Source organism: Condylura cristata, unplaced genomic scaffold (assembly GCF_000260355.1).
Source record: "Condylura cristata isolate star-nosed mole 26May11 unplaced genomic scaffold, ConCri1.0 scaffold00005, whole genome shotgun sequence".
Taxonomy (NCBI): Eukaryota; Metazoa; Chordata; class Mammalia; order Eulipotyphla; family Talpidae; genus Condylura; species Condylura cristata.
Window position 1 is genome coordinate 65299074 of NW_004567106.1, and position 13772 is coordinate 65312845.

The 13772-nt window shown below is 45.4% G+C and overlaps 1 protein-coding gene across 5 annotated transcripts in view; it reads right to left on the reverse strand.

Moving 5' to 3' along the window:
* DGKI (diacylglycerol kinase, iota) overlaps window positions 1–13772 on the reverse strand; it is a 276637-nt gene that overhangs the window by 155127 nt on the left and 107738 nt on the right. For all 5 annotated transcript variants that reach the window (XM_012720852.1, XM_012720854.1, XM_012720853.1 and 2 more), the window contains exons 9-12: window positions 10386–10460; window positions 9782–9880; window positions 2755–2837; window positions 1068–1128 (exon numbers count right to left, since the gene is read on the reverse strand). In XM_012720852.1, the coding sequence (XP_012576306.1) occupies window positions 1068–1128; window positions 2755–2837; window positions 9782–9880; window positions 10386–10460 (318 nt within the window). The remainder of the gene's footprint in view (window positions 1–1067; window positions 1129–2754; window positions 2838–9781; window positions 9881–10385; window positions 10461–13772) is intronic.

The window sequence follows — 13772 nt, forward strand, 5'->3', positions numbered from 1 at the left end:
GTGTGTGTGTGTGTGTGTGTGTGTGTGTGTGTGTGTCCTCAGAGGATTTGTCTGGATATAATTCTTTCCAAAGGGAGTTGAGAAAATTCCACACGAACATATCCCTAAGTACACCCCATTAGAACAGTACAGTTGATTAGTATTTAATATCCATGGGGAAGTGTGGATTCCATGGTCAAATAATTCTGGAAAACACTGGGGTAAGCAAAGTGAAACAGGACTGCCAGATACATAAAGAGGATTGTCATAGATAGTCAGATATAATTTTGCAAGGTAGCAGTATGTACGTAAAACTGAATGATAGAGGACATTTCTCTAACTGGAAAACATTTTCTTCTCCTCAAGAGTATCTTAAAGGGCCAGTGGAATCACTTTTTTTTTTCCAGTTGCATTTACTTCTAAGATAGCTCCAATGCTGCATTAAGTGTTCATGCACCACGAGAGATCACGTTAGAATATCCCGTTGCTACCTCTGAGTATAAAACATTTTAATAAGGAAGATTGGGGGGGGAGGGAAACCAAAGATCGGCATAATAAAATCCTAGATTCTATGAGACCAGCCTTCAAGTCCACTTCGTAGCAGTATCTAAATGTCATGATTCTCGATTCTCGGCCTAAGTAAAAGTCAAATGAAAAAGCAGATGGGACAAATAAACAGGAAAAAAATATCTCCATGAGATTAAACTTCACCCCATACTGTCTCTTCTCCAAAATAAAAACAAGTGGAATTAATCAACGGCCAATTCAGTACTCTAAGCTTCATTTCTACTTACAAAGTCACAGTCACTCAATTGTACCCTCACCCTTCCTATAATCGTTGTGAGCAAGTAAAAGTAAGTCCACTTTTATAAAGGAATTAAGTTCTCTATAATCTTCATTCTAATGAACTGTCTCCAGGAACAAGCAGGGTCATCTTGTGGTTGAGAGAGTGAAACACCGTGCACGAAAATCAAGCATGAATCCTTGAGGATGGGGATTGGAAGGACAGCGGGGTGGGTGGAGAAAGAGAACTCTCATCAGGCAAACAAAAGAAAAGGAGAGAACTGGGTTCCGTTCCAAGGACCTACCGTTCCGTCCCCTCCACAGGCCAGAATTCGCAGATTGGGAACTTTCCTGTACAGCTCGAGCCTGCGGGGGAAGAGAAGGCGTCGTGAATAATGGTGCACGACACTGACCGTCGCAGCAAGCAGCCCTTGGCTACAGAGGGTAGGGCGGGGTGTCCATGGGGAAGCCGCGGCGTCATGAGGGCTGTACTGGAGCACGGGAGGACGGCCCCCACAGCCGGGGCAGAAGCTGGCGGTGGACATTTCAAGGTGAGCCTCAAGTGGGGGTTTGGGTGTCCTGGAGCTTCCTACTAATGGGCTGAGTTACTATTTTCCATATGGGCTGTGACTTGCTCCTTCTTCTTTTTCAGTCTTTCTCCTTTTATTCTCAAAAACAACCAAAACCGCCAACAAAAAGCCCTGGAATTCCTCCCAATAAAAGGTAATCCCCTTCCCAGAACAACGAATTTCCAAAACCGGTCCCCCCAACCCTAAACCCGAAAAAACCTTCCCAAAAGCAAGGGGAAAACCAAACGGCAAGAACCCCCAAGTTCCACTGCCTCTCTCCCCACTCACTGGTACCCCGCCCCCATTTACATTCCTGAATTGCAGCCACTAAGTATGCTGAATGAAGCTGTTCATAACTCCCTTTTAGAAAACATCACCTGTTCAAAGCAAACAGTATGTTCCTGAAAATATTTTCTTCTTTCCATGTCCTTAATGACCTACAAAGTGTCTACATAAAGTCTAAGTAAAATAATAACATTTAAATAAAGTATGCACAAGGGCAAAATCCAGAGTAGCAGATTTGCCTCAGAACATTTAAATACAACGTTTAAATACAGCTGAAAGGCATAGAGCAAACTCTAGTGGCAAATTCACAGACTGAGAAAACGGCAGAAATTAACTTCTAAGTTCAGTGTTTTGCTGAATGCCTAAAGTATGCCATGATACATTTCAACCAGGAATGTCATTTCTCCAGAAACTGTCTGAGCTGTGTTTCTTTGCCCCAATATTGCTATTTATCTGAAAATATCTGGTAACTTAAATTATAATATTTATGACACACAAACTCTCTTAATACATAGGTGTCCAAACAAGAATCAGACAACAGCAGAAACGTCTGTTCTTAACGACCATGAACCTCCAAAGAGGAGGCCCAGGGGGATGTCACCTGTAGCTAAACTTCACTTCCACACTTCTCACAAAAATAGGCACAAAAAGTGTCTAAGAAGCTCTGAAAAGGGGTCAAGCAGCAGTTAAAATGTCTCCCCCACTCTGGTGTGGAGTCTATAGCTGCAATAAATCCGTCTCTGCCTCAATGCACATGAACGTAAGCCTGATTCAAAGACACAGACATACTCATAAAAAGTACAGCCCCTCTACACACAGATCCACTCTGCTCACAGGACAGCACATGTCCAGTGCTGGACATGCACACAGGGTCCAAGGCTTGCCCACCAACTACAGTGCAGGTCTAGAAGCAACAGTGCATTAACGGTGCGTTAATGACTGAGAAGCGAGTTCCAGAAATCAACCCAGTCCAGAGGGAAACAACAGGTGAAGCTTTAAAAGAGAGTACAGTTGAGAAGGCAGATCAGACACGTTCAGGAAAGACTTCAGAGTAGTCAGAAAACGAAGCTTGGCTCCAGACGGAACAGCCTTCTCACTAGCCTACAGGGTATGTCCACAGAGATGGTCCCAGACTTACGCATCTTTTGGTCCTTCCTGAGAAAGATCGAAGACTTGCCTCGGATTCAGGTACCACATGAACATCTGCAGGACTTTGGTTCCCTGTGAGGGAACAAATGACAACAGGAAGAAGTTTCCAAATGTTAGCTGCTCATGTCTGCTGCTCATGTAAAAATAAAGTCTGTTATCCAGTATGGTATCTAATTATAAAAAAAGAGTTAATTTAAATCATGGGTTTTGGCTTTTAACATAAGTCAAATGCCCAGGTTAGACGTTTGTCTAACGTGAAATTCTGGGCTAGTTTCTTAATGTCGTTAAGCTCAGCTCTCTCCTCTGACGCAGACGAGAACATCTAGTTCTCGGTTCGCTGTGACGACTCCTCGCCATGATGCCCGAGGACTACATGGCGCTTGAGCTTGCAGTCAGTGCTTCATCTACAGCATCTGCTGTTTTCCGCATCGTGACCTACATGAAATCCCGTGTAAGAAGTTGTCAGGAAACTTAACGCAGCTTAACATCAATTTTTACATCTGCCTCTTTGCCTAATGTGAATGTGGACGGTAGTCACTAAGGATGATTTTATCAAACTAAGTGTGGAGCTGCCGCTCAAGTCCGCAGGCTCCCTGTAATCTATAATAGATGCATGTGTTTCCTCTATGTAGTGGCATCAAATCTCACTTTGACGATTTTCAATTTCCATGTCTGCACCTATGGGTCCACACAAACATTTCTCTCATGTAAACATTTCTGTGTTTAAGTAATTGAGACATGTTCGAGCTGATCACTGTGGAAAACACGAGGCAGCTGTGGAGATCACTTCTCAAAGCGCATTGACTAAAAAGGACACGAAAGAAACATCTTGGGATTAAGCAGCATCAGAAGAGCCATGGCGGTAAGTAGGTTATGAACCACAGCCAGTGAGATCTGATCTGACGGATGGAGTTTGTTGCCTCAGGGTAGTTCCTGTATTAGATATTAGATGTTCTCAGAACATCCCAAGCCCATATGCCTGCCATGAGTAGTTGAGAGGACAGGGTAAACAGAATTATCAAGCTTTTTGCACCACTGGCCTCTGCAGCTGTCACATGTGGTCATGGTAGCGCACAAGGTACTAGGGAACGTGGGTGCCCGACTGTGGACGCCTGCAAGATGGCCGTGTACGCAAGTACACGTGCGTCGGTGCACGCATGCGTACACCGTGCATGCATGCTTGCGTCAGTGCACGCATGCGCCTGGAGGTCTTGGCGATGAGGGCGGCGTCAGAGAAGGGCGCCGCAAGAGGACGAGTGAGCACAGGGCAGGCGAGACCATGAGAGAACGCCAGAGAGGGCCCGGAGAGAAAGTAAGGTTTGCAGAGGGCCGGGAGGCTCAGCTGTCTGTCTGCGTCCTGCCCGCTCCGCCGCCCCACCTACCTGTGCTGGCTGGTACTCCAGAGGGTGACCCTGTACCGTAAGGGAGCACCACTTGGAGCCAGTGAAACTGTCACCCAATAATTTGGGTGTTCTAACTGGGTGGTCAGGAGCGCTGACAGTGCTGCGGAAGTTCGGCATACAAAGTAGGAGGCAGTAGCTACTTTTCTGGGTGATTATGAGAATTAAATGAACCGGTAATGGTTACGTATCACAGTACGTGGCACGAAATAGAACTGTGCATTTTAGTCGTAATGTACATTTTAGGACTAAAATGTAGTCGTTTTTGCCGCTTGTTAATCTGTTCATTGGATTACCCTGGAGGGTGTGAAGGCTAAAGTGTAGTTTATAATTATCACATTGTTATGTCAGCTGTTGAAGAGGCCAATGCAGGTCCTTTGTTTCACATTTCATCTAAGCCTATAATTTAAAAGTTCTGCATTATCGTGTGCTTGCTATAAATTTAGGAATAACAGTCTATCCTTAATTATCACAGCTAATCCTTCAGTTCCGCCAAACGACATATTTTGCTGCCTGGCCGATTCAGAGAGATGGAGAGTTAGCACTAACTAAACACTGGCTCATTCTCGCGCTCCCTATCAGGGACCTTGCTAGCAGGTCAGTCAAGGGCTATCTTTATATTTTCTAGAGAACACCAGAGTCGTTTTAATAATTAAATAATTTTTAAATTTCCAACTGACTGGCTAGAAAATTAGCTTCTGAGTTTTACATTTCTAGAGCAACAGAATGGGTCGTTGTAACTACTGGCTATGGTGGAATGCCTTTCTCAGTAAGCAATTGTCACCTTTCAAAAATAAAAAGCATTAAGAGGTTGTTTTTGTTAATCTAAAATTTCTCTAAAAGGTTTGTGTGGCCACACCCTATTGTTTTTGCTCATTTTCAATTTGTGTTTGTTGGAACCCTAATTACCTTATTTATCCTTTTGCAGAAGAGGTATGAATGAAGGCTGGCAAGGCTCACATGGCCGACCTCCACGAGGCTCCTTTCACACTGAGTCTGTGGGAGTCGTGTCCCAGGGCTGCGCGGCACTGACTCACACAGCCCTGCATGGCTATCAGACTTAATGGCCAGACGCGATACCATTATTTCAAAAAGTGATCTTTCTAAAATACATCCATTAGGAAAAGTGGTAATTGGATGAAAGCATTGTATTATTTTAAATCAGTCCTGCGGGTGGAGAAAAAAGATTTAACACCCTCTTGAGTTCTGTTAATTCCACCCTTACCTCCAGGAGAAGCTTCTATAGAGCTCTGATAGAGGTAATTTATTCCATGGCACTGCATGATGGTCCAACAAATCCTAACTCACCAGGGAGAGTAATTTCTTGCTTTTTCATTGGCAGATTAAACCTAATCAGTCATTAACACAACTGTCAGAGTTGAAACAAACACCCTCAGAGTTGCACAAGCGTAAAGTCAGATTGCAAAAAAAAAAAAAAGCAAAGTTAGTGAAAGACTCTAGTTCTGTCTAAATGAAAAATAAAAGTGTACTCTGAACTCCACTACCCCCTGGAGAGGGTTCTCAGATCTATAGCTATGGATGTCTAACTTCACGGACCACAGAACCTCACAAGCGATTGTGAGTGGGCATCCCTTGTGTGGTGTAGAACATTCTTTCCAGCTTCAGGTGTTGGGAAACACTGTGGGGCAAGAGAATATATCTTGCCAAGAAATAGGCAGAATGTTCTAGAGGGAAATGAACAGGATTCATCCATTCACCTTCCACAGCCCATGCACAGTTTTAGGTAAAGGAATACAGAGATGGACAAGACAGAAAAGATCTTGCTTTCCACAGCAGTTCTATGCATTATTCAGAAAAGAAAATATGGTGACAATGACACGGAATGGGGAAAATTATTAGGCATGAGTCAGCTCACACAGCATCTCCATCTACCTCACAGCAAGGTAACTCCTGTGGAGATAATGGGAAGTCACTAAGCTCGCCTTGGTTTCTATCATGTAGGAAACTTCTAGACCATGGAAGGAACAACTGCCAGACAGTAAGAAAGGCTTAAGGAAAATAAAAACCAGTGGGAGACAGAGGTTAAAATGAAATCATTTCAAACCAGATCCAAACAGCTCCCAGGTACACTGCTGAGAGGTGCAGCAGGCGGGACAGGAGAGGTCTGCTGCACCACATGGGTCAGCTCCCTGGCCGGGAAGCGAACCGCTATTGCAGTGGCTGTGGAGAGCTTGACAGCACTGAGGCTTACCCCTGCGCCACCAGGGAGGCCCTCTTTTTCTTATTGAATGGGACTCAGCAGTTTGTTTTCTGTGGGCTACTGCAGTTACCAGTTTTCCTCAACTATGCCACTCACAACTTTGTGAATTCCAGAAACGTGAAACCAGTGTGGTCTGAAACTGAAGACTGAGCCCTTTCACTGAATGGCGTATACCAGAGGTGTCCGTTAGGGGCAAAACGGCTGAAGGAGTTTACCACTTCTCTGCAGTCTGAGGAGGAAGAGGTTTCAGGGGAAAGACATGAACAAAGCATCAACAAGCCACGGGAACCTACGTCGCATTCGGCCTCAAAACCTGAGGCAGGCGTGGTGATGAAGCTGCTCGAAGCCAGCCAGGGAGAGGTGCACTGAGCGGCCTGTGCCAGGAGCCTGTGCTTCACAGGAAGTAAGAGCCGCTGCAAGTGGGGCTTCCCTCATGTTGCAAACACCTGTCAAGTGTAGGTTCTCAGGAACTTCATGTCGATGGTGACATAAAGGTCTTTCCCTCAGGAAATTTTGAAGTGGGTTTTGGAGAAACAGATACCTGCTTGCATGTCTCTTGATTCCTTCACTAATATCTGCATTTATTTGCTTTTTAAATGAAACCCATATTTTGGCTATCACTTTAATATGTATCTACTCGGAGAGTCCGTTTAAGTGCCATAGAAGTTTTTTGAATTGCTGTTTCCTACTAATGGTGACTATCGTGGGCAATGATTATTGAATCCATTTAATGAAAGTAAAATGATTCTCAAATTAAATGTGATAGATACTGGAATAAGTGTTTTTAGAGCTCCCTCAAAAAACAAATTTGCATTCTCAAAGCATTCTAAAAATATTTTTAAAGCTGTCTCAGAAATCCAGGTGGCTTTTCATAGGTAAATTCCTATTTTGTCATATGCTGCATTTTTATTCTTTTCATCGTGAATGATGACATTTACACACAATAAAAATTCAAATCAGGGCCCTCCCTGGTGGCACAGCAGATTAAAGCACAGCACTTAGAAGCTAAAGCCACCTCAGCATGAGTTTGATCCCTGCCCCCAGGTGGCCACATGGTGCAGCAGACCTCTCCTGACCTACCCCCTGCTCCCCTCAGCAGTGTACTTTGTCAACCTGCCTGTTCTGCTCCCCACTCTGTCTCTGGTGAATCCTCTCACTGCCCCTGCACTTCTGGCCTGTACCCCAGTTCTGTATGCATAAATAAATAAATCTTTAAAAAAAAATTCAAATCAGAAAACAGGGGTTTTCTGAAATATTTTAAACAGAGCCATGGAACTGACATTTTGATACCTCAGTGTGACTCCAGGAGAACTGGCTGGGCACCCAGATCAATCTGGTGGGGCCAACGGGTGCACCCTCATGAATGGGGTCAGTGCACATATAAGACCCCCAAGAAATTCTGGCCATTTCTTCTGCCATGTGAGGACACAGCGAGAAGAGGGTCATTGCTGAACCAGGAAGAGGGCCCAAACTGGACACCACATTGGTGGGGACCTTCAGCTTGGACCTCCAGCCTCTAGAATTGTGAGGAAAATTTTCCGTAGTTTTCCAGCCACCCAGGCTCTGGCGTTCTGTTAGTGCAGCCGGTGCAGACCAGGCCAGCGGCCTCCACCCTCCCCAGCAACAGAAGTGAGGCAGGGAGGGGCCTTCCCACAGATTCCCCGTGCGCTGTCCTGAGTCCACCTTTTGAGGCTTCTGTGATGGGAAGATCTTGTCTGTGCTTGTGAACTGCCCCCGGCCCACCCACTCCCCAGCCTCTCCTGAGCATCAGGAGCCTAAAATTTCATCTAAACAATGACCTTTCACTATTCCAGGATTGAGCTTTGCAGAAAATAACACCTTCACTGAGGTGGTTTGCCCAGTATTTAGATATAGCTTGGGGGCTCAAACCTTACATGTAAAATTATTTACTCTCTTCACCTCCCCCTTCTCCCCCACCCGCCATGGCTGATTTGCCCTGACTTAGGAGGGTGCCCTGGGCTGGGAAGTCTGTCCACAGAGGGGCCGCGAGCCCGCTCAGCACGGGCCTATCCACAGACCAGTCGCCCCTTCCACTTATCCCAGGCGACCAACGCCCCCTGGAAGGTCCAGTGCAGGGAGCCGACTCACAGCACCAGCACTGGGATTCACAGTGAGCTGTGTGAGGAGGAGCAGGGTCTGACATTAGGGTCAGAACACCCGCTCAGAGATGAGGCCGTAGAGAGTGTGAGCTGGGGATGGTATGAACACAGAGTCGTGGGGATCAGAAGGGCCTGGGCCCTGGTAGAGAGATGTTAGTAAGCAGATGGAGGAGGGGATCCAAGAAAAACCCCAAGTTCTGAGGCTAGCGAAGATATCATATAAAGCTAACATTTCCACAGAGACGGGGGTCACACGGGAACAAACAGACCAGCTCTTCCCTGGGGAGTGACACTGCATTGAGGCTATGGTCCATGAATCCAGTGCCTGTTCCCGCAAATAATCCGAAACCAAATCCTAATAGCAGTGCCATCGACTGCTCAAGCTTTGCAGAATGCCCAGAACCATCTTTACTTGCAGGCCGAGGGAAACAGAGTTACTGTGAAAGCGGTGTTCAAAAGAAAGGATTGGTTCAAGGGGTCGTTTAAAAGAGAAGCAGAAGCATCCTAAATATGTTCATCCCAACACACTTGTGCAGGGTATTGGGAATTCTCCCTATTTTCATGAAATAGTGTGTGAATTTCTTAAAATCTATAGGAAATTTCCTGCCAGCAGATGGCAATATAGGATAGTGCGACGTGGACAGAGTAAGCGCTAAGCAAGTTGGAAAAAAGTCTGCAGTTATGAAGCTCAAGAAGTTTTAAAAAGAGATGAGAGATGACAGTGCTTTATATCTAGAAGCAGATGAGTAAAATAAATAGCTGGGTTTTGGTTCTGGGCGTTCTGCAAAGCTTTGGCAGTGGATGGCACTGCTATTAGGGTTTGGTTTTGGATTATTTGCGGGAACAGGCACTGAATTCATGGGCCACAACCTCAATGCAGTGTCGCCTCCCCAGTCAAAGGAAAATCAGTACTTAGCAAGAACATGTTCTGGATCACAGCAAGCCCTTGCGCATCAGTGTGTTCTCAGCACGGTGCACCCCCACCCCGACGACACCCCGTGTGCGCGCACACACACATACTCTCAGAGTCAGAATCAGCACTCTACCAGGACTCCCCAAGTGATTCAAGTGCAAATTAAAGCTTGAGAAGAAAAGTCCAAGTTTTCCAATACTGGCAACACACACGAAAATAGCTGGTGCATCTAGGCTAGCGCAAGTGTTCTAACTAAACTAGTTGCAGTTAGTGTGGGGTAGGACAGACATCAGCCTTTCAATTGGCGTTGGACATGAAAAATCACAGACACTTCTAAGTTAAACTCATGAAAAATTACTCACCTGATTGCCTCCGCTCTTGGGGTTCACAAACACAAGTAAGGGTTTCATGAGAGGAGAAGAGATAGGTTTTATCACAAAAGGTCGACCTTTGTTTTCCTGCTAAAGAAGAAAAGCAAAGCTGGTGAGACACACGTCCCTGACTTGCAAGGAACCCCAAAGCCCAGGACAGGAACCACCAACACTGCCATGTCCCCCCAGCCTTGCAATGAAGAACAAAAACAGTATGTCCCTGCTGTCTTCATAGGGCTGCTCTCAATTGGACACTCCATAAAAAGCTTGGAAGTATTTCAAGCTATCATTGGCCCCCGAGAATTAAGCCAGGCGTTTGGTTTTTCTCTGTATATGTTCAACATACTACAAACGTCAGCTTTTATCTTCCTCTCCGTCATCTTCGGGGAAGTATTGCCAGACACGTGCAAATGCTCTCACTCCGAAGGGGTAGGAGGTCACACACGCTCATGCTCACACTCACCCACGCGGACTAGACACATTTCCAGAGTGCTCAGAGGACAGTGGAAGAGAAAGTGGCCGGAGGCTCGTAAGAAAGTAATGCTTGGGCCAGATGGCAACATCGGACAGAGGCAGCTAAGGGTTCAACACTTACTTCGGTGCCTCTTTTACTGGCTTTTCTCTTAAAGCTTGTTCTCTTCTTCTTCCGATTTGAAGCCTTCAGGGAGTTCTGTCGGGGAAAAAGGTCATGCCTGAGCTCAGAGGCAGACAGCCCGTGTGCTCCCCATGCAGAACCATGTAGAAGATGAGGCGGCACATGCTTTTCACCGCATGCTTCTCATGCTTTGACACTTCCAAGCCACCGGTCATGGGTAAGCCACAGACAGATCAGTCGAGTGCTTCAGAGTGAGCAACTGACTCCCCACCACACGGAGAGGCAGGGAGTTAGAACCCCGGAGGCTCTCATGGACTCACATAACAACACATGTTATACCTGCCAACCCTCCCAGTAAAAATGGAAGAATCCCAAATTCTCTGAGGGGCTCCAGTCTCCCGCCCAACCAGGTCCGTCTCCCGCCCAACCAAGTTCAAGTTCATCTCCTGGTATGGAGATCACCTATGTGGAAATGTAAAAAAGGAGGCCATTTTTCATGTTCTTTTTGTTGTTTTTTCTCTGCTTGTTCTTTATTGATTTGGCAGTGACCTGCTCTAGCAATGATCATAAAGTAATTCTTGATCCCAAGGGAAGTCTATCCTACTCGCACTGACAGCTGAGTTTTAAAGTTCAGGGCTAAGACTCACCTAGACCCGTGGGATGGCCAGGATACTCCTCCTTTCTCTTACCACGGGTCTGAAATTCTTCCCTCCCCTAGTAGCCTTGACTTTTTCTTCTCACAGATGTGCCTCCAATTTGAGGAAATACAGTGACCCCCCCAATTTACTTTCCCTGTCTTTCTCTTTCTAGAATTTTTTGTGATTACTTCAACTGTTTATTCTTAATATTGGATACAGATGCACTGGCAAGAACCCTTTCAGAAGACAGTCACAACTCACTGGCTAAAGACATGCAAGAACAGATCTTATTAAGGGGGTGTCATTAATTAATCAGATTGCCACCTTCACAAAGGCGAAACATTACTGACCACATAACAGCTATTTAACAAACTGCTGAAAACTCGAAGTAGAGAATTCCTAACTTAAAATCTAATATAAGTATTTTTCAAACATGAATAGACTTAGATATCTGTTCTCCTTTTTAGGGTAATCTTCTTTCTTAGAACATCCAAAAAAAAATAAAATAAAAACCCTTTGATATACTTTATATCAATACATCCAAACTAGCAAAAGCCGAACTATTTAGCTTTTATTTTGATTTGGAACATGAAAAAAAAGTTAGTTGGGCTCGCGCTCACCAAGGCTAAAGGAAAACTTCTGGAACCACCATGTGTTACAAAGTTTTCATTCCTCAACAGATTAAAAGCAAGTCTAGAGCCTCTGACTCTTTCCAATAAAGAGAGCCCAGAGCTCATGACCATTCTAGACCCCAGGTCATTTCTCATCACTCACTCTTGACTATGTAGTTGACCCCTGAAGAACTTGGGTGTTCGGGGCATTGAAAGCCTTCATGTGGGAAAATCCATGTCTTATAACAGAACTTTTGGAAAAGGGAGTTCTGCACCAGGGAATTCAACTCCAGGCGTCAGTGGCTGGCAGAATCCATGAATGCAGAAGCCTCCATAGAAAGTGCCCCACCTAAGGGATGCTCTCAGTTCAAGCCCATTTTGCTCAAAGGCCAGCTGTGGTGATCCCTGCAAATGGATCACCAAGTTTCAGAATTCCTCTTTAAGTGGCTCTATTGATGTCCCTCTGTGGGGAAACATTTGCATTATCTACTGCATTTTGACAACTTCCAGTTTGTTTGAAGGGAAGAAAAGTGACTTATAATCTTTAAATACAGAATCAAACGACCCAAGAAGGATGCTGGAAACTCCCAGGCCGGCAGAAGCAGTATCTATTTGACAGGAAGTAATGATGTCTGGGCAATTCTCAACCTTCAGTGCACACTGACATCACCCAGAGAGCTCTTAAAAATGCTGCCACCTGGACCCCATTAAATAGCTCACTCAGTGTGTCTGGGGTGAAGTCCAGTCAAAGGTAATTTTTGAAAAGCTTCCCAGGTAATTGTACAGGGACCTAGGGTTGCGATCTACTCTTTGAGACAGCAAGGGCAAAGCGAAGAAACAGCTATTCTGTGAGGCAGAGGGTTCCACAGCCCAGGAGTGAGCCACGGAGTCAGTGCAACCTGACAGGCTGCGTGTGAATTCTGGGTCTCCTGTCACTAGATTGGTGACCTTGGCCAAGTCAAACATATGAAACAATGGTTTCTTAATTTGAAAATGAAGGTGAAAGTACCTACCTCCCAGGATAGTGGTGAAGTTAAAGGAGATAAAGGTATGTGAAGCAGTTGGCCTGGGATCCAGCTCATGATAAACACTTCCATAAATGTGAGTTGCCTCGTTCACAGCTGATTATCCCCAGCACCTAGCACAGACGCCTGGCACATAGCATGCACTCAAATCATCGTAGAAATAATGAATCAGTGTTATCATTCACAACACTTAGTGAGTCCTGATTTTTTGAAAATCAGGGCATTAGTGAAGCTCATTTTTTTTTATTGTTTTTGTTCATTTGATGCCAAGAGCAACACTGGACACCAAGGGACCAGTGCTTATGGGAACACACTATGGAGTTCTTGGTTCTTGAAAGGGATCGACAATTACACTTCAAGAGCTCGGCCTAGCAGATCAGGCTCGGACTGGTTCCTAAAGTTACGTCATTAGAGAAACTATAGTTCTTTGTGTGATTCTTACGAGCAAGCACACTTGGGAAACAAAGGTAGAAAAACACATCAAAATAAGGTTTGATGTCCAAAAACAGAGCAAGCAAGGAACTCCAGTCTAATAGGGAACAGACACACACAACAGCCTTTTTAAACACAGATGTAGCAAATACAAGGGCTTCTGAGCCTCACCGAGCCAAGTGCATCTGAGGCTTTCTTCATCTCACAGAACAAGAATGGGGCAAAGATCAAGCACAGAGGTTGACTTACAGTACCTGGACGCTTCTATGTGAGTTCTGAGTAAGCTTACAGCCCTACGGATAGTCAAATGGCAAGAGATAAGTAGTATGGAATTTCACAGCATACCTCAAATTCTGGAGACTTCATTCTCTTTACGTGTAAACGTGTATCTCTAACCAGTATATTGCTTCTTCCGGAAGGTGGGACTGACGGATGTGACAGTAGATCTGGGTTGTGTTTCCCTGTGTCAAGAATGTCACCTACTGTGCTAACCTACAGCACTCGCCTGCCCAAGTCAGTATTTCTGGAAGGGTTAAAACAAGATCGCTGGGCCCCCCCTGCTGGGGCAATGGGTTAAAGTGTAGCACTGTGAAGCCTGCCACAGCCGCTTCAGCATAAGTTTGATCCCGGGCTGGGGAGCTGGCCAACACGGCACAGCAGACCTCTCCTGTCCCGCCCGCT